The following is a 21,086-nucleotide window of genomic DNA, read 5'->3' as shown; positions in this document are numbered from 1 at the left end:
TTGGCCTCAACACCAAATATCATTGGTGGTAATACAATAGAAATACATTGTGTGTACAGAACTTAACAAAGATTTTAAAGAATCATTTTCCCCAAAAAACATGTTGAAGTAGAGGGTTCTTTTCTTTAGGGAGCAAGGAGCTCCCTTTTAGATGCAGGATGTGGAAACTAGGCATGACCCAAACTGTTTACACAAAAGCAGTCCACACCTCCCTGATTAGGTCAGAGAATTTTGCCTTTACCTGCCACAGCTGCCTTCTATTAGCCCTAGAAACAAATTGTACCATCTATGGTCACTGAACTATGACCACTTTCTCATTTTGAATTTTTTTTGTCCAAGGAGACCAGGAATCCAGAAACTAAATTGCTGGAGAAGAGTTGTTGCTGGATGTAACATACCCGAGGAAGGGAAGTACGGTGCCGCCTTAACAATAAACCGAGCTATCAGTATGGCTACATGTTATAAAAGGAACACAAAGAGGCTGTCAGTTTTTTCCCCCTTTACACTGTAAAGAAATAAAGATAAAAGCTGAATGGTCTGGTCATAGGCAGGGCAGTCTCTCCCTCCTCATTTCCCCTATCTAGGCTGCCTTCATAGCAGCTCTGTGGACTGGTTTTGAAATAAGTCTAGAAGCTTTGGAAGCAGGTCCTTGTAATGGTTGTTCCCACTACTCTGGAGGTAAGGATGAAAGGTGACTGCAGGGTAAGCCTGCAGATTTTGCACATTTCTAAATGCATTTTATGGCACCCGGGAGAAACTTGGCATTGCTGAGAAAATGCAATGCAAAAATGAGTTGAGACACAAAGTCCCTTTATCTTAGAGCAAAAGCAGTCTTAGTTCCCTATAGTGTTGAAATAGAGGGCAGGGAAGTCAGGTTGTGGTTTCTGAAATCCAGCAACCTAGTATCGCTGTGCCACTCTCTCTCCGATCCAGCGCCACTCCTTAACTTGATATCTGTTTACTTTAGAGGAGGCAGTTTTTGAGAAAGGATCATAAATATCCTGGCCCAGTGCCCCAGGAGCCATGACAAGCAAAAGAACACACTCGCCTAGAGATAGCCCTTGTGATATTTAAATGTGTGGGTTAATTTTTTATCCACTTTAATAACTGGATTATTCCCCTCTGCCCCTCCTTTGCTTTCTATTTCTGCTTCGAAGCCGTGGGCACAGAAATCTCTGCAGGCAACTTACTCCAGAGCGTGTTGCAGGACAATCCTATAACGAACAGTTACATTCGCCGCATCTGGATTCCTGATCCTGTCTCACCATGGCAGGTGTGAGTGGCTGTATAAAATATTCCATGTTTATCTTCAACTTCTTGTTCTGGGTAAGTGTGCTTTTTTGCTGTTGTTGTTTTTTAATTATCGACTTTAGGCAAGAAAGGGAACCTTGAAATAAATATCATAAACGAGAACAGACTCTGCACTAGAGAAATAGGAAGAGGAAGAAAATGTATTTTCCATTTACTTGTTTGGATTTGTTTGTTCTTTCTTTGGTTATTTCAGTAATTGAAAATGAGCCAATGACTCAAGAAAGTGGACCTCAGGATCTGTGAGGATAAACATTTCATAAATGTTTTGATATAGTTGCAAAACAACCACAGAGGGGAAAAATACCCCTTAATTAAAGGACAGCTATTCTTAGTTGTATATCATGCAGGCCTCCCTGGTTTAAGGACCTTGTGGGAAAAAATGTGGTCTGTTTCCACTGGAGCCCAGCCTCTGAATTCTAACCTTTACATCTGAGTCTGAAACAGGTGAATGGTGGGCTGTCAGATGATAGCCATGAGGAAAGGATTATTTCTAGAGACCTAAAGAAGAAACAGTGGGTCATAAAAAACTTGAGAGGGAAACAATACAATTACTTAATCATGGAAAAATTAAACTTGGATAACTAGGTTAAAAAAGTTAGTATTTTGATGTGTCATCAGCCCACCTCTTAATCAATAGGGTTGATATTTTAGCAGGTTCTTATAGGTTTTTTTTGAAAGCCTATTGACCTAAGACAGCAAATAAATTGGTAAGTAGCATCAATGTTAGAAAGTGGAAAAATAAGATATAGAAGGCAAAAGGTAAAGGGCAGGATGGGATCTTGGAAAATTGACTTTATCATTTTTAGTATATAGGGGACAACTAAAGAGTGTTCAGAACTAAATCAACAGAAATAGCCCAAAGTCCTTAAATGAAAAAAATAATTTTGTATACTGGATTTTAAAAATAGCTTATGCAGTATCAGCAGGAGAGAGGTCTGGTTTTGGTTTTTACCTTGTTCCCTTTAGTAAACAGGCAGCTGATATCTATATATTGGTAAACGTCTGTCCTGGTAACATAATGATGCGCCTAATTAAACTTAACCACAGGAATATAGTCTTCTTGTACAAGATGACTTTCTGTTCAATGTCAGTAGCCCTAATGAGTACAGATGAAATATTGGTGAAGTAAATGAGTATATAAATAAATAAAATAAGATAAAGACAATTTGTCCCTTTACTTTCTCTTTTCCTTAGAAAAACTGGCTGCTTTTGCAAATATTAAGTTTAGGCCATGAATACATGCCAGTTTTTTACAGTTAGTCCTGATAAATTTCTTCCCTTGAAATTTTAAAAATCAGTTAAACCCTGAAAGTGGAATATAATATACATCAAGGATTGTCTATGTACTTTGGTTTTGTTCGTAGCTTTTCGTTCAGGAGAATTTTGAACATTCACAGAGTAGAAAAGTGTAATCGGCCCCATCATCCAGTCCCAAAGTGAGGACACCAGGGCAATCCTTCCCTGCGCATGGTCTCATCCACTTTCTCCACCTTCTATCAATTTGAAGCAAATCCCAGATAGATCCTTTCATCTGTAAATATTTTAGTATCTTGCTCTAAAAGAGAAATCGTTCTTTAAAAAGAAATGTGGGGCAGCCGGGGTGGCTCAGAGGATTAGCTCCGCCTTCAGCCCAGGGTGTGGTACTGGACACCAGGGATCCAGTCCCACCCACATTGGGCTCCCTGCATGGAATGGGGCCTGCCTCTCCTTCTGCCTGTGTCTCTGCCTCTCTCTCTCTCTCATGAATAAATAAATAAAATCTTTTAAAAAATTTTAAAAAATAAAAAGAAATGTGGTCACAATGTCATTATCATGCTAAAACCTTAATAAGAATTTCTGAATCGATTATCCAATATCTACCTAGGGTTTAAATTTTCAATTGCCTCGTAAATGTGCCTCTTTGAATCAGAATCTAAATAAGGTTCACAGGTTGTGACTGGTTGATATTTCCTTTATGTCAACTTTCATCTTAGGTTCTTCTATTTTCATCTTTTTTTCCTCCTTGAAATTTTACGTATTGACGTGTGTTGTCTATCTTATCAGATTTCCCAGAGTCTGTGCTATTTGCACGCCCATGGTATAGGTTAACATGTTCCCCTGTCCTCTGTATTATCTCTAATCTACTGATTGCATTTGTCAGCTTAAAAAGACTCAGGTTGTCATTATGAAGTCTAACTACTTTATAGGGGTTTTTATGTTCCTTCTTCAGGAGGCACATACTGTCTGACCTCGTCACTTTTTGTGATGTTAGTTGTCACTGATGCCCAAGAATCTAAGAAACAGTCCACTAAGAGTTCCAAATTGGTAATATTCTATTTCTATCACCTTTTCTTCATGTATTACCTGGAATACTTTCGATAAAGAAAATCCAGCATTTATTGACTGGTTACCAGTAGTACCCAGTTTTTATTTAAAAAGGGGGGGGCAGCATAAGTGCTTCTTACTCTTAACAGATTTCAAAATGATGAGTTAATTTTCTGGTATCATATAACAGTAATAAGCAAGCATTTCTGTATGTATTCTTACGAAATAAATAGATTTAAAGTCCATCACCATCCTTTTCTTTGTTGATATGCAATTATTTTATCTTTGACCATTGGGGAGCATCTTCAAGTTGGCTCCTGAGTCCCTTTGACATGCTCTTAATAACATAACTTCTTCCCTATTGGTATGACAAAATAATCTAGGCTTACTTCCCTAGTTCCCACCCTAGACCTGGAATCAGATTTTTCTTCAAGAAATCCTGAGATTTGGGGCACTTAGGTGGTTCAATAGATTAAGCCTTTGGCTCAGGTCATGATCCCAGAGTCTTGGGACCCAGTCCTGAGTCTGGCTCCCTGCTCAGTGGGGAGTCTCCTTCTCTGCCCTGGCTTGTGCTCACTCTCTCTCACTCTCAAATAGATAAATAAAATCTTAAAAAAAAAAAATCCTGAGATTTGTTTTAAAAAAAACTATCACCATTGTCTTTCTATGGCACAAAATGTATATGGGCCATTTAAATAAACCAAAATATGAATATGCTAGTAAATGCATGGCTCTTATGTTAACAACATGTTCCAAAGTACCTAAACTAGCAGCAAATTATTAAATTGTTAAAGTATATCTGTTGTATTAAAACAGCATACGAAGTGCTGATGGCTATTGTGAATACAGCAGCGGTCAGTGTTTCATTAAAGAGCTAATTATGAATCTGAAATCTGAATTTTAAGCTGAAATAACAAAGAGATTAGGCAAGGGCCATGTTATAGGTTCAAGATGATATATTTAAGATTAGAGATCTGTACCATGCTACCCAGATACTGGCACTGTTTTTCTGGGATCCTCTGAACCATTTTATGGTTGCCATTATCTCTGTTTCGATAATGAAGACAAAGTCTTTCAGATGCATTAGATTTCAGTTAGATATTTCTAACTTTCCTAGGGTAAAAGGCCTTGTTCTTTCCACCAATATGTTTGTGTGACCTACAGTCTCTATATGACACATCTCAAAATGGAGTCTTTGAGTAAGAGCCATGGTGGTAAAGACTGGTGATAACATCTCGGCCAACGGGGGACATCAATATTTTCATTCAAAATTTAGATAGCAGAAGTCCCTGAGGTTAGGTAACCATGGCTATTTCTACTCTTCCCTCCATCCCCAATCCAGAGTTCTCCATTGGAATTTTATGATCCTTCATAGGAAATTAGCAATTTGTCACATTCCTGATGTTTACTTAAGCAAAGAGTTTAACGGCCCCACTGATGTGGTTTTCTTACAGATATCCACGGCCTTATGTTTTCAAATGCATTCTTCCTTCAAAACTAAGCCTTTGCAAAATAGGGCCAGATGTTGAAATATCTCTGAGATATGCATATGGTCATGTAAGCTAAACATACCAGTTTCGTTTGTGAGAGAACTTGAGATATGCCATATAAATATGCGGCAATTTCCATTTGTCAGAACTAACGACTGAAGAAAAACACACAAAAGTGGAAATCATTCTTGATCACTGATGCTCGCGTTGTAACCGAGTCACAGTGAGTTGGAGGTGCCGTAGAGAATGGGTACAAAGTCTACTTCTTTAAGTCTTGTGTCAGAGCAGAGGAGCTGCCCAGGTCTCCTTATCCTCTTGTCAGATAAGTCAGGTGGGGGAGCAGTGTAGATGCTGGAGGATGGAAGTTGTTCAGGTGAGCATGAGACTCAGAGCCAGGGACGCCTTCAAAGCATCTCCAGAGGTGGAGAGCCAGCTCTTGGGAGGCCAGGCCTGCCAAAGTCACATCACCAATCCCAACAAGGGGAGGCAAGAAGGAGGAGCCCAGTTGGAAAAGCCAAAAAGTATGCACAACTGCAGGAAGCCGGTGCATGAGGCCATTTGAAGAGACCAGGAGGAAGTCAGAACTTGGAGAGTCCAGGAAGCAGGACTGTGATATTCCTTGTTGTATTTGAGGTGGTGCTTGGGCCTCCGGGTCGCCTGTGCTGAGAGCAATGAGGAGAGTCCAGGCAGACATACCTGGGAGACGGGAACCTTAACAAAAATCAGGCCCAATTATATTTCATTCTGTCAGTTGATGAAATCAGCCAGGATAAAGCCTTGAGCACATGGTTAGAGTGTGTGAACTTTGTAAATACGGTGGCTTTGTGCCTCCGTGCAGTCGGTGTGGAACCGGAGCGATGACGAAAGGCACCAGAGCCCAGGGGTTGAGAGTTCAGGCTCACCCTCAGCTCCTTCACGGCTCAGCCACGTGACCTTGGGGACGTTGTCCATCTCTCTGTGCTTTAGAGTTCCTCATCTTCAAAACTGGGGATGGTAGCATTATCTGGAGTCATGGAGTCGTTGGGAAGGTTAAACGAGTCTGTGTGTAGAAAAGAACCAAGAGTAACGCTAAAGGGATGCTTAAGAAACAGACATTTCCACCAACATTGTAGGGACATTTGTATGAGACAAAACCATGAAACTACTCTGCGTGGTGGTAAACCAGCCTCAGTGCTGGATTCTGAAACAGAGGAGGAAATAAGATGGCAAGAAATATGATGAAGGTGGGAATTCTTCGAGCACAGATTAGGGGAAGGAAAGAGCATATTTTGAAGGCTGACAGACTTGAGATTCACATCCTGAATCCACTCCACTTTGCTCTGTGGCCTGGAACATGTTCCTTGCCTTTTCTGTGCCCCATTCCCTGTATTTGTAAGATGAGGATGATGATTTTAACCAGCACAGTTAATTGTGAAGATTAAATAAGATGCTTTCTGAAAGCCTATCACCAAGGACTTTCATGCAGTAATAGTGCAATTAATGCAGTTTTCCCTAATTCCAACCACCGTGTTGCTTTTCAGTTTAAAAAGTATTAGAGTCTAGTGTGGTAATATTTTATAGGTAATTGGCTTTTAAAACATAAATATATTTTGAGCCCTCCTCCAGCCCTCCTCCGGCCCCGTGGGGTAAGGAATCTGTGGGCTGGAGAACAGTGTTCACCTTGAGCCTGGCCTCCACGCTGGGGACCTGAGGCTCCACATTTCGCTGCCCAGGTAGTTCCAAACCTGCTTCTAGGGTCTGCACAGGCCTTTCTCCAGGAGTGACCAATGGGGAGCTGTGTGCCGGAGTGGGGGCAGCTTGCAACAGGGCTGGCTTAGGGGCTGACGCATCCGCAGCCCTTCATGTTTTGTCCCCCAGAGTTCAGGACAGGACCTGGAGTGAGGGCTGGGGGCTGGGTTGGTCTCAGACTCCCAGGAGTCAGAGAATTCTAAATCAAATATTGTCTTCGGGGTCATTAAGTGGGCACATTTGTCAAGGACAGATGATAAGAAATGTTGTATATATATTTATTATCATGAATTATAACTTATTAATATAGAGACCGGTGATCTGTGGAATGTTGGTTGTTTATGTCCTCACCCTAGGCCCTGCAAATGTATGAACAATTCTGCAGGCTGTACTTTTGACACAAAGTGATGAAAATATCCCTGAATTTGCATCATTTTTTAAAAATTTGAGAGTGGAAACGAGCAGCAAGGGGCTGGGCAGAGGGAGAAGGAGAAGCAAACTCTCCCTGGTGAACAAGGACCTGGATGCAGGGCTCAATCCAGGACCCTGAGATCATGACCTGAGCTGAAGGCAGATGCTGAACTGACTGAGTCACCCAGGTGCCCTCTGAATTTGCCTTAATTTTATGATTCAGAAACACTAGGATGCTAATCAAATGCTGAACATCCATCTCTCTTTATCTATTTTGGAATTATGTACATTTTAGTGATTTCATACTTTGGTGAAGCATAGATAACCTGAAGCACGTTTACCCAGGCCCTATTTATGTCAGAAAGAAAGGTGGTTGATTTCTTTCTTCTAAATTTAGAGCTACTTAAAATTAGAATTTGCAGCAGTTGTACTGGGTGTTTGGCTTACTTAGTGGGTTCAAAAGAAATACACAAATGCAACTATGGAGACACTGCTGCATGCTTAACACCATTGATACAACAAATAACCAGTATTTGGGGGCTGAAAAACCTTGAGGGCAGAACCTGTGAAGGATTGAAAATTTTAATTGACACCACTGGTTTAGAGCATCAGAAAAGCAGATAGTGTGTGAGTGCTAGGAGGCCGGGTCAGTAGATCAGAGCTGCAGTAGGCCATGCCTGTAGGGAGAAGGCACCACAGCTCTCCTCCAACAGAAGGTCTGAAAATTACTACGACCCATGTCGTTAGAGAGTGAGGCAAAGTGCAGGCCCTCCTCGCAAAGAGTAATACGTCAAAATGGGTCTTGTCTTACTCAAGGATGACTAAGGAAAATCCAGTCCTAATAAAAGGACCGCCGAGTAAGGGACAGGAAATGTCCACTCTGAAACCAGCACACATCCCTGAAAGAAAGGCTCCAACATCATGGAAAAAGGATCAGGAAATTGGCATCCACAATGCCGTGCCAGGAAACAACACCCTGTGAAACGGAGGATGGAGGCCACAAGACAAAAAAAAGTTGACTGGAAAAGCACAGAATGAGGTGAAAAGAAAAATGGATAAACTAAAGAAGTGCCTCATGTGAACCAGAAACACAAGGATAGAGTTAAAATCCCCTCCAGAAACTGCATTAAATGGAGACAGTGAGCAAGAATCCCAAATGGAGAAACCCTCCCAGAGGAAAAATCAAGACGAGATGAATGAGATGGAAAAAGGAAGAATAGAGAATGGGAAACCAGAACGATTTGTATTCCTGAAGAGGAGGACACAGTCAGTGAAAAAAGCAATAATTTAATATAAAAACAACTCTCTCAAGCATTATCTAACCACAATGCCATGAAACTAGGTTTTTAAATAAATGTTTATTGAAAAAAGAAACTTGAAAATCAAAAACAGTAGCTTCTTCCTAAAATGTTAGGGCCCTTGGAATCCTTACCTCCTGTATTCATGGCCTCCCATGTTGTGGGAGCACCACAAAAACAAGTCTTGTAGTTATCCACGTTATCCATTAGGATAATTTCTTATTTTATAACCTTTTGGGGGAGAACAATAGGAAGCTTTCCCTTAAGCTTATCTAAAAAGTGTCCATTCTGGGCCAATAATGAGAGAGCTCACAAGCCGCGCTTCCTCCTAGCAGAGTGCTATACTTTCTTCCATTTTCAGCACTCTTCCAATAAACTGTGATGAAATCCAAAGAGAAGTGAGAAGGAGGGAGTAGGGATGATTGGTGGACACGGTATCTGAGAAGAGGATGAACCAGCTTCTTCTATCCCACTTAACTTTGCCCTAGATGGTGTTTCCCTTTTTCTTCCTGGCACTTTGTAGTTTTCAGCTCGTGCCCTGTCTTAGTCTGCTTGGGCTGCCATCACAAAATACCAGGGACTTGGGGGATTAAACCACAGAAATTTATTTTCTCCTAGTGTTGGAGGCTAGAGGTCCAAGATCAAGGTTCTGGTGAGAGCTCTCTTCCTGGCGTGCAGATGGCTGCCTTCTTGCTGTGTCCTCACGTGGTTTTTCCTCCATACATTGTGCATAGTGAGAGACAGAGACAAAGAGATCTCTTCCTCTTGTTATAAGGTCACCAATCATCTTGGATTAAGACCCCAAAGACCCCATCTTGCTGACCTCCTTTAACCTTCATTACTTCCTTAAAGCCCTATCTCGAAATACAGTCAGATTGTAGTTTGGGGCTTTAACATGTAAATTTAGAGAGGGATATAATTTAGTCCATCGCATGCTCACAAGCATACATCAAAATTATTACCTAATTTCTTAGAATGTTGGCCCAGACAAGCTGCATCCTAATTCCATAAAAAGAAAGTTGTCTTATAGGAGCTGACTGATGACCCCATTGACTGCCTTCAAAGAGACACCAGAGGGTGGGCTTTGGGGGCAGTGGGCCTGGTCAGTTCTGCAGTGTCCACTATCAGGCTGAGTTGGGAGCCCAAAATATCAACTTCTTTTTACAACTTGATCAACAGAAAGTAGGACAGAGCTAGATACTTATTTCTTGATTTATACTCTCAAGTCTTTAAACAGTATAAAAAGCTGGGATACAAACACTACAGCCAAACTGGACAGGGCCTCAGAGAACCATCATGATAGCCAGTCTTGCAACAAGTGGGATAGAATAGGTTAATCTCAATCATGACTCTAGAATTATTATTCTTGATAGAAAATCAATTTACTTTTAAAGTCAGTCAGTATAAAATTTAATAATTATATATTATTAAGGCTGATGTTTTTAATGTAACGTCTTCAATAAATGAGAATGGCATGTTCTAAACATGCATTTCTTTTGTTTTTAAGGTGAAGTTGGAAGAAAAGATAAAGAGATAGGGATGGAAAGGATATTTGTCCAACTTCAAAATTTCTAAGAAAATGTATACAGTTGTAAAAACTGAAATCAGGCAAAATATTCTTGACTTCTGAAATAATTGGATATTCTTTCCTTTTCCATCCTTCCTCCCTCCCTTCCTTCCTCCCTCCCTTCCTTCCTCCATCCCTCCTTTCTTCTTTCTTCCTTCCTTCCTTTCTTTCTTTCTTTCTTTCTTCTTTCTTTCTTTCTTTCTTTCTTTCTTTCTTTCTTTCTTTCTTTCTTTCTTTCTTTTTCTTTCTTTTTCTTTCTTTCTTTCTTCTTTCTTTCTTCTTTTTCTTTCCTCCTTTCTTTCTCTTTCTTTTTCAGAGAGAGAGAAAGAGAACATGTAGTGTGGTGGGGAGGGGGCAGAGGGGGAGGGGGAGAGAATCTTAAGCAAGCTCCATATTTGGTGTGGAGACCAGCTGGTTCTCATGACCCTAGATCATGACCTGAGCTGAAATCAAGAGTCAGACGCTTAACCAATGGAGCCACCTAGGCGCCCTTCTTCCTTTTTCTTCTTAAGAATACCTAATTTTTTTTTAGAACAGTTTTACAGTTATAGCCAAATGGAGAGGAAGGTACAGAGGAGGGTTATATTTCCCACATACCTTACTACCACACAGGTATAGCCCATGCTGTTATCAAGATCACTCACCAGAGCCATACGTGTTATAATCGATGAACCTCCATTGACACATCACAACCACCTAAAGACCATAGTTTTCATTAGGTTTCACTCCTGCACATTCTATGGGTTTGGACAAATGTATGTAATGACATTGAAATATACCCATAATTGTTATATAGAGTATTTTCACTGCCTTAAAAATCATCTGCACTCTATCTATTCATTCCGTATCCCCTCTGGTGGCCCCTGATCTTTAAGTGTCTCCATAGTCATGCCTTTTCCAGATTGTCATATAGTCAGAATCATTCCATATGTAGCCTTTTCAGGTTGGCTTCTTTTACCTAGTAATCTGTATTTAAGGTTCTTTCATGTCTTCATGGTGTGATAGCTCATTATATTTTTTTAATAAAAAAAAAACTGTGCTGAATAACGTTCCCTTGTCTAGATGTGCCACAGTTTATCCATCCATTCGTTCACTTGCTAGAGGACATCTTGGCTGTTTCCAAGTTTTAGCGATTGTGAATAAAGCTGCTATAAATATCCTTATGGAGGTTTAGTGTGGACATAAATCTAGATAAATACCAAGGAGCATGATTGCTGTATGATACAGTAAGAGTGTGTTTGGTTTTGTAAGAAACTACCAAAAGGTCTTTGAAGGTGGCTGTACATTTTGCATTTCTATCAGCACTGAACGGGAGTACCTATTGCTCCACATCCTCGTTAGCATTTGGGGTGTCAGGGTTTCAGACTTTGGCCATTTCAACTGGTGTATAATAGTCTCCTTGTTTTGATAATCCTTCTTTTAAAGTTAATGTTACAGATAACACTTGGTGGCTGACAAGACTGAAAGTGGTCATTTAAAGGGAGAATATGGTTGATTTTATAAGATTTCTCAATGATTTGGTATCTAAAGTCACTGAAAAAGTAAACTAAAAAGTCACACAGAGACAAATAAAAAAGTTAAGGGTTTAAAAAACCACAGTCGGAGCACCTAGGTGACTCAGTCAGTTAAGTGTTTGCCTTTGGTTCAAGTCAAGATCCCAGGGTCCTGGAATAGAGCATCACATCGGGCTCCCTGCGCAGTGAGGAACCTGCTTCTCCCTCTCCTTCTGCTGCTTCCCCTACTTGTGCTCTCTCTCTCTCTCTCTTTCTGTCAAATAAATAAATACAATCTTAAAAATATATATATTAAATAATTAAGTAATTTAAAAACCGCAGTCTTAGTCTCTAGGAATTCTTACAGTTTTCTCATTGATAATCTCATAAATAAGTATCAGATAAGGATAATAACCATAAGAACTATTCGGGTAATTTATGCTATGTTCAGTTAAAGCTAAAGCCAGAGCAACTATTAAGACAACCAACGTAAATCTACTTGGGAAGAAAAAGAAAGAAAATATCAGTGAACAAATCAAATAACAAACAAAAATCCAACTACTGTGACTTACTCAAAATCTCAGGGGGGCTCATTATCAATTCGACACAAATCTTGATTGACTTAGTTATTAACACAGAGCTGCTAAAATGAGCATTTATCTCCATCTGCAAGTGAAGTTAGGATTTATTGGGAAGGGGGAGAAAAACCTGAGGGTTTTCAGGCTCTGAAGCTCTCTTTTCAATGGTGTATTGTGTGGCGTGTGTGAGTGTGTGCCTATAAGATAATAAAATTGTGTAGGTTATTGGGTGGTTTGAGAGCAAGCTTTGGTTTCCCACTGCCTTCATTATTTTGTAAGAGTTGAAGCATGTCGAGGGGGCAGGATTGGATTAGGAGTGGTGCTGGACTTTCCTGACGTGAAAGGGTTCTTGGGGTTCTAGCTCTTTTACTTAAAATGAAGGGTTTGGACCTACATGACGTTTTTTTTTTGTTTTGTTTTGTTTTGTTTTGTTTTTTGAGATCTTTTAGAGAATACGAATATTCTCTGATTATTCAGGTGGTCACAGTATTCCCAAAACCTTAACAAAGCCTTTGACTCTCCTTTTAGGGCAGATTTAACGAGAAGCCATTTAAAAGCAAAAGGAGTCTCTCATGTTCTGTCTCCCTCTCTGATATTTTCCACTCATTTTTTCTCCTAACTCAGGGAAAAGAACAAGGGGTGGTGGAAAGGGAGGTGGGCGGGGGGATGGGGTGACTGGGTGATGGGCACTGAGGGGGACACTTGATGGGATGAGCACTGGGTGTTATGCTATATGTTGGCAAATTGAACTCCAATAAAAATGAAATAAATAAATAAATTTAAAAAATAAAAATAAATAAAAGCAAAAGGGCTGTTTTGAGTTCGCAGGCATATGGCTCAACCGTGCACAAAAGCAATGATACTTCAAGGTCACCAGGCTTCAGAGGACTCAGGCATTTCTCTGTCAGAGCACCACACGGCCAGAATAGTCTAGAAAATCTTGCAAAGGCTGCTGTGTCTGCTATGTGACCAAACTTGTTCTCAACATCTCTATTTAATAATAGATCTTAGCTTTTTTATTTTTTTTAAGGCTATAACGTATATATCTGAAATGAAACAAAACCAAATCAAACCCTGAAAGACAAGGCTTTTCCTTACACAAAAGTAAAATGTGTTTCGCATTTTATGTGTTGGCTTCAGTCCAAATTAAATAATCTGGGAAACTCATTAAATGCATTTAAGAGTTTAAGTACTGTTGCTCATTGTTCTTCCTCTCTGGGTGAGCTTTACGACCTAAAAGAACTTATTTTTAAAAGAGTTTATTTGGGTACAAAAAGTGTTGTAAACCCTTGCTGCCTACCTGCAGATTTTGTCCAATGTCCTACTGTTTCCCCGTCTATCCCAGCTTCATGCTTCTAGAATCTTGAAGGAATGTCTGATAATCAGTTTTTTCTTCCTTGTTGTCCAAGACAACTTCTCAGAGACAAACCCAGGGGCCCAGTAAGGATTATTTTGTCTTTAAACTGTCATGACTTATCTTTCAGATATTATAATCTGGCAAAAACACAGAGTTAGCGTTGACACATGAAAAATCATTGCTCCCCTCCCCAGTAGCAGTGATGACTTCTTGTCTGTAGACCCCTGAATGGACTGTGGACGGGAAACGGAATTATTCTTATCAAATTTACCAATTACACTGGAATGTTTTAGCAATTACCTGCCAGTGAATCTGCCAGAGTCACGTCTTTTAGGTGGTAATGTAGAGTTAATGATAGGCCACTGGAAGCAGCCACTAGCAGTGCGTTGGGCCAGTTGTCCTCTAACATTTTTTTTCTTTTTCTTTTTCTTCCTGCAGCTCTGTGGCATCTTGATCCTGGCGGTAGCGATTTGGGTACGATTAAGCAAAGATGGGCAAGAGGTAAATAAAGAGATACAAGCTTCTCTGCTCCCAAAGTAGTTTATTTCTCTTATAATGATGACAGTAATGACAATAATAATGTAAATATTTCTAGAGCATTTTCCTTACCTGCCTTAGGTAGTCATTCGTGCTGGTGCATGATTGTATGATTGACTTCAGTTGAATGAATCCCAATTACTCACTGCGTAGGCCCACGCCCAGCACACTCCTTCTGGAGAATGGAGAGGTGTTCTTTGAAAGAAGAACAGTGGCCGTGGAAGTGGAGGTGGGAAGGGGCTGAAAGTGGTGGTCTGGGCCCTTCACTGTTTGGCCTCAAGTGTAGCTGGAGGACACAGGCTACTGTCCCTCCGCACCCACGACAAGTTTTGTACCGTGAGGTACCGATGGGTGTTTGGCTAATCCCAGGGTGGGAGGTTGGTTCCAGAGTAAAGCAGATGAGAAGTTCTCCTGGAGAAGAAGAATTTGGGTTTGTGTCTTAAAGGCAACGAGGGACGAAGGTGATTGATAAGAGCCTGGGCCAGCTGGCGGGAGGGTAACTCCTGTCACAGCAAGAGGCCGCTTGCACTAGGCCAACTCAGCGGTTGGCAAGGGATCCCAGCCTCTTGCTCTCTGGAGAAGCTTAGCATCAGCCCCCTTCCCTCACCAGGCCCCCCACCAGACTCCCCACCAGGTCCCCCACCAGGCCCTCCACCAGGCCCCCCACCAGACCCCTCACCAGATCCCCCACCAGGCCCCCCACCAGGTCCCCCACCAGGACCTTCACCAGGCCTCCCACCAGGCCCCTCACCAGGCCCCTCACCAGGCCCTCCACCAGGCCCCTCACCAGGTCCCCCACCAAGCCCCCCACCAGGCCCCCTTCCACGCCCTGTGGCAAAGCCCTTAGCAAGCACGCCAGGGGTCTGGAGGCAGGTGAGTTGGGGGTTCTTGGGTGGCCCATGCGCTGTCTGTGACCCTCACCGTGACCCTCACCGTGAACCTCACTGTGACCCTCATCATGACCCTCACCACAGGCACATGTGGCTGTGAACACCATGTAGGACACGCAGGGCTGTTGTTTTGGTTCCATCCAACATGTACCTGGCACCGTTTCCTGCTCCCCGGTTTCCATTCTTCTCCCTCCCTTCTTCTCAGCCCCCCCCCACCGCCCCGCCCTCATATCATCCCTACTCCTAAGCTCAGTCCTTCCCTTCCTCCTCATGGTCTGGGTTCTTGCCTCTATTCAGGATCACATCCCCCACTGCTGGAGCCTTCTAATGTATTTATTTGCCCAAATACAGGCTCTCGGTGTCAGAGGAATTATGATTCTCATTTGATAATTATTAAGATATCTTAAGCCAGCAATTAAAGTAATGTCTTTTCTACAAAAGCTTATTATACCGTGATGAGGCTAAATGCCTTGGGGACAGCCTTGTAAGGAAGATTAGAAGCAAATCAACATCTGTTCTGATGCTTTTCCTCAACTGGGTGGCTTCTCTTCCTCTTCCTCCCTCTCTCCCTCCCTCTCTCCCTCCCTCCCTCCCCCCAACCTCACTCCTTCTCTCTCTCCTTCCTTCCTTCCTTCCTTCCTTCCTTCCTTCCTTCCTTCCTTCCTTCCTCCCTCTCTCCATTCCTTCCTCTCCTTCCTCTCCTTCCTGTCACTCCTCCCTTCCTCCCTCCCTTCTCTGTCTCCTCTTCTCTTTTTAAAACTTGCCTTCTACCCTTGGACAACTCAAGGAATTGCAGTGGCAGCGGTTTCCTCACTCAGGGCCTATCCGTGCTGAAGGAATTGGGTGGGGGACAGGTGAGGCAACTGGTTGGTGACATCCTAGCCCATCTGAATCTCATTTACAGTTTCACACTGATAAATGTTAACTGTGACTCCCTGGTGGCCCTTGGGCTCTGGGCTTGAACTCAAGAAGGGTATGTGAAGATGTGCTGAAGTTTGTTGCCTAGAAGCTGATGTCTGACTTCTGGACGCATAATTAAGCTCAGAGATTAAACAGCCTCCTATTCGGAGGCCGCTGTGGCCTTCTGCGGATGTGTGTGCAGCCCATCTTTTATTTTATTTTATTTCTGGTTGACATGGGAACATTTTCTTTCCCCCAAGGGCTTCTGGTAAACAACTTTGGTGTTTAGTCTGTTAAGAAATTCCACACACTGAACGTATTAAAGGCAAACTGCTGTCCTTGCGAGGGTGGGCCCCCATCTCTGGGGAACAAATGAACTTCTCGAGCAAGGCTGCATCCTTGGTGACATGTGGATGCTTGAGCTCTGGATGGAAGTCCACATCCTCTAGGATGGTAGGCAGCTTGGCTTCTGTGAAAGTGGCTTGATTTAGCTTTCTGAGAGGCCGGTGACAAAGACTCAAGAGGGCAAAGACCTGGATTTTAGTAGGTGGAGAAGCAGAGGCAACAGTTCCAGGAGGAAAAGGCCGAGCATCCGGGCAGAGGGGAAGAGGGCTGTGCATGACGTGTAGCCCATCTCTTAGGGCCCAGAGGGTCTCTCCTCAGAAGGCTTTGCTTTCCCTCACGGAGACTCAGTGCCCAGGTGCAGCCTTGGGCGGCCACTCTTGTCTCAGGAGAGCTCTGAGAGTCCAAAGCACACCTGAAGCCTCCCCTCCAATGTCCTGCCATGGGGGTTCTCCGTCTTGACCCACACAGACACCGGTCACCTGAGACAGCCTGGAAAACCCGCTGCTCCTTTCCCTGGGCAAACACCTGGCCCCAGATTTCCATTTCCGGCCTGAACAAGGCCGCACTTGCTGGGCTGGACTTGCGACAGCTACCCCCCGCCCCTGGTCACACTGGTCTCAGCCCAGGGCTTCCGGAGCCGCCCAGAGAATGCTGGTTGCACCCATCACTCCAGGTCTGGCCTGTCTACACCAACTTCTGGTCACTCTGACAGCGAGTCAGGCCTCTCAAGGCCTTCAGGGGCCTGCCCTGGCCACACATTCTAGGGAAGGGCAGTGGGGAGCTGGGGTTTCCGGCTGCTGCTTCTTGTCTTTGGTCATTATGGACTTTGACCCAAATGCCAGGCATGTTTATTAACAAAACTGATTTCTTAGCTCCAATATGAACAAGCAAACAACAACCAAATAAACGAAAGACCCTAAAAACAAACAAAATATCTTTCGGACGTTAACCAAACTTTCTAAATACGTAGGTTGAAACCCCGTCGGTGAGCCTAGACTCTCAGAGACAAAGGAGGCCTCAGATACCACAGAGGCTGACCCAATTTCCTTTATAAAGGGGAAACTGGGGCCCTGCAGGGTTGGGCGACAATTCCAGGGTTAGAAACTTAGACCCTTACCAGAATATAAATCTTTGTTTTCATGCTTTTATAGTTTCAGCACATCCCTTCCTATTGATTATTATTTTTTAAAGAGTATTTATTTACTTATTTGAGAGAGAGAGAGACAGAGAGGAGGGAGAGGACAAGCAGGGGGAGCAGCAGCAGAGGGAGAGGGAGAAGCCTGGGAGGATGATGGGGGGCTCGATCCCAGAACCCTGGGATCATGGCCTGAGCCAAAGGCAGATGCTTAACTCACGGAGCCACTCAAGCGCCATTTCCTATAGATTATTGAATGAAGTTTTCCTCTAGGCCACGAGCTGGTTTTTAAAGTCTTTAAAAATGTACACATTATTATTACTAGGTTATTGTTATTATTATTATTTTTAATGTATTTCCTGTTAAGGGAGCTGCTGCACACACTGTGCAACAGGTTCTAGGAGGCAGCGTCTCTGGGTTAGGGTAACAACTAGTGCTCGTCCGGGAGGTAGCCCAGGAGATAGGGATCATACAGGATGGACGACGTCCCAGGAGCACCTGCGAACGGCACCGGCACCAGGCTTCACTTTTGACTGGTGATTTATCTGGAGGACAAGTGGTAGACTGAGGCTAGGTACCCCGAAGGTAATGAAGGAGGGTAAGTGTGTTGCTGGAGAGCAGAACTGAGCCATGCAGGGTGGGTAGCCAAGCCAACATCAGGAGCCTTAGGACGTTTTCCTCAATATCCCATTACTTAATAGTCAAAATAAGGAATTTCTGGAAGCCTCTGTAGCCTATACGTCCTGGGAACACAGAGATAGAATTATATGGAATATCAAGAACTAGATTTATTTTCTTAGTTTAAATTTTTTTTGTGTTTTGGCAAATGTATGGACCCGTGTGATCACTATGGCAATCAACATGCAAAGCATTTTTCTAAACCCATAGGTGTTCACTTGTACCCTCAGCTGTCGGTTGCTCTTTCCTTCCTGCCTTCCTCAAGGTCAAGCACTGCTCCGATTTCTGAGTTACCTATTCTTGAAGGTCTTATAAATGGAATTGTACAGCAGTCACTCTTTTCAATGTAGCTTTTATGAGATTCATTCATATTGTTGGGTCCCTTCGTACTTTGAGGAGCTTGCCTTTCTAATTTAAATAATTAAATTGCCATAAAATGCATGTTTACAATGCTGCTCCAGTGTATAAAATATGTACAAAATATGCAAACCAAAGGTCACAATCATGGGTAAAAGCACCTCTCCTTCTGAGCTTTTAAAAATAATTGACATTTGAAAGGCCTCTTGCATCTCTTGCATCCAGCGTTCAATATATCATCTTAGAAGAAATGTAAGTTGGAAATATTATTCAGACGAGTCACATCTCAATGGAATATAAGCTCCTTGAAGGCAGGGGTATTGCGCCTCTTTACATCACTGAAGTATCTCCAGGTACTAGAATAGGGCCTGGCACATACCAAGTACCCAATGGTTATTTGTTGAACAACAAACATCAGAGAAAGGGATTTTCTGTCATTGATCTCTTTTTTATTTTCAGATTCTTAGCCCTGGTGATTCTGGTACTAGCCCCTATATTGCTGTGAATATCTTGATTGCTGTGGGTTCTATCATCATGATTCTGGGTTTCCTGGGGTGCTGTGGTGCCGTGAGAGAAAGCCGCTGCATGCTTCTTTTGGTGAGTCCTCCACACAAACCACAACACCCACACTTCAGGCTTCTGAGTGCCATCTCCCATTCCCATTGTCTGTCAAGAGGACTTGCCAAATTGATGCTCTAACTTCTGTTTAAAGGGTTTTATTATAGAAGCTAACATTTTTTAGCATAAAGGATGCCCTCAGAAACTTTAGTCCCTGCCTTCCTTCCTTCCGTCTTGTTGAGCAGTTGCTGTGTGACGGATACTGTGCTCAAAGATTCATAGACGTGAAGACAGTCGGAAGCCAGGAGGGGAAACTGGCAAGCAGACTCTTAACTACCGAGTGAAAGGCCCAGGAAGGGGAGGGCAAGGATAGGGAAGAGAACTTCCAAGCTGGAAGTGGAAGTACAAAGGGTGTTTGTATGGGTGAGAGTGTGATGGGCTCTCCTGGGACAGAGGCTGCCAGTAGGATGCTGGCCTGTTCAGGGCATGACAAGGCCTCGGGTGTGGCTGGAGTGGGGGCAGAGGCTGTTTTCACCCAATGCTGGAAGATGGGTCTGAGAATGGATGGCACCACCTCATATTCCATGCTAACAAAATTGTGAGGGACTGAGGTAATCATATTTGTGCCTTAGAAAGCTTCAAGGAGGATGGATGGGGTTGGGATAACCCACCGACATTTAACGGGTACAGTAGAAAATAATAAATGGATGTAGAAAAAGTATTAGAAAAAGATAGTGAAATATTTATTAGATAAAGCCTAACCTTAGCATTTACAGAGCTCATTTAAGCTTGTTTCTCTAATAAAATAAGTACTGTGTTTGTCCCCGAAAGAAATTTTTAGCTGTTTGTTTATTACCAGGGAAGGTAGAGACGGAGCTTAATAGGATTTTAATAGCATCCCTTGTGGTTGCTTTTTGATCAATAAGGCCTCATTTGCAATTTGGGAGATTTAATTACTTTAGGAGCTTGTTTTAAAAAGAGAAAAACTAATTTGTGGGATGCATTCTTTAAGGCTATGATTCAGTAGCTCTGAGACAGGTTTTGGGAGTCGACATTTATAATGAGACCCCAGGTGATTCTGCTAGAGGTAGAAATGGAGCTTTGAAGTCACTTCTGAAGTCTGTTTTCAAGTTTGTGTGAGTTTGCATTTGATGAAGAAAGAGAAAGAAAAAGATAATATTCAAATAATTGCATCTAAGTGTTCACACTTCCTTCATTCAACATCACCTCGAAGTCTACAATCCTACCAGTAAATGTTTGTTTTAACTCCTTTGCCTGGTCAGTATTTGAAGCAAATGTTTTTGGCCACTCATGGCCTCCAAACTGGATTTTTGAGGCAAAGGGTAGAGTAAATGAAGAATGCTGTTAGTATTCCAGCCGTTAAATGATCCCAACTGCCTGAAGATGCACCAAGCCCAAGGGTCCCAAGAGATGATGACTGACTGCCCTGGGGATAATACATATTCCATTTCTTTCTTTCTTTCTTTTTTTTGTTTTTCAGTTTTTCATAGGCTTGCTTCTGATCCTGCTCCTGCAGGTGGCGGCAGGTATCTTAGGAGCTACTTTCAAATCTGAGGTGTGTACACATGATATTCGATAATTTTGGAAAAGCCGGAAAAAAAATCAAAATACTGCCCTCTGGCATGAATAATTTAACAATGCTTTTCAATTTTCAGTCTGAGCGCATTCTGAATGAGACTCTCCATGAAAACATAAAGCTTTTGAGCGCAGCAGATGAGAATGCAAAAGCATTCCAGAAAGCCCTGACTGAATTTCAAAACGAGGTAATTAGAATTTATAGGCCCTTTGGGGAGTTGGGCATTGGTTGTATGTTGACTTTGTAAACAGAATGGTCCAAACAAAATGGTCCATGAGTCCATTTTGCAGTTTTGGACTGATTATCCTATCACTATGCAGTAAGAAAAATCCGAGAGTATTTCTAACTTTATTCCCAGCTTCTTAGGAAGTTCTGGAGCAGTTTAGAAGGACAGAGATCAAGAAGATACTTTTATGACCAATTAAGCCTCCTTTGGGCCAAACCAATTGTTGCCTCATATTTACCATCTAGCAGGACAGTGTTTGGGGGCATGTGGACGATTTTCTCTCTCTCTCTCTCTCTCTCTCTCTCTCTCTCTCTGCCTCCATGGCT

General features: G+C 42.5%; 1 protein-coding gene across 1 annotated transcript in view; it reads left to right on the top strand.

The window, feature by feature from the left end:
* The first annotated feature begins 899 nt into the window (after positions 1–899).
* Positions 900–21,086, top strand: part of TSPAN8 (tetraspanin 8) — a 31,378-nt gene continuing 11,191 nt past the window's right edge. Inside the window, exons 1-5 of the mRNA XM_077913841.1 lie at positions 900–1,326; positions 13,976–14,038; positions 18,839–18,976; positions 20,439–20,513; positions 20,614–20,721. Coding sequence (XP_077769967.1) covers positions 1,267–1,326; positions 13,976–14,038; positions 18,839–18,976; positions 20,439–20,513; positions 20,614–20,721 — 444 coding nt within the window. The 5' untranslated portion in view covers positions 900–1,266. The remainder of the gene's footprint in view (positions 1,327–13,975; positions 14,039–18,838; positions 18,977–20,438; positions 20,514–20,613; positions 20,722–21,086) is intronic.

This window comes from Canis aureus, chromosome 11 (genome assembly GCF_053574225.1).
Source record: "Canis aureus isolate CA01 chromosome 11, VMU_Caureus_v.1.0, whole genome shotgun sequence".
NCBI lineage: Eukaryota > Metazoa > Chordata > Mammalia > Carnivora > Canidae > Canis > Canis aureus.
Note: the sequence above shows the minus strand (reverse complement) of the source record. Positions and strands in the feature narration are given on the sequence as shown.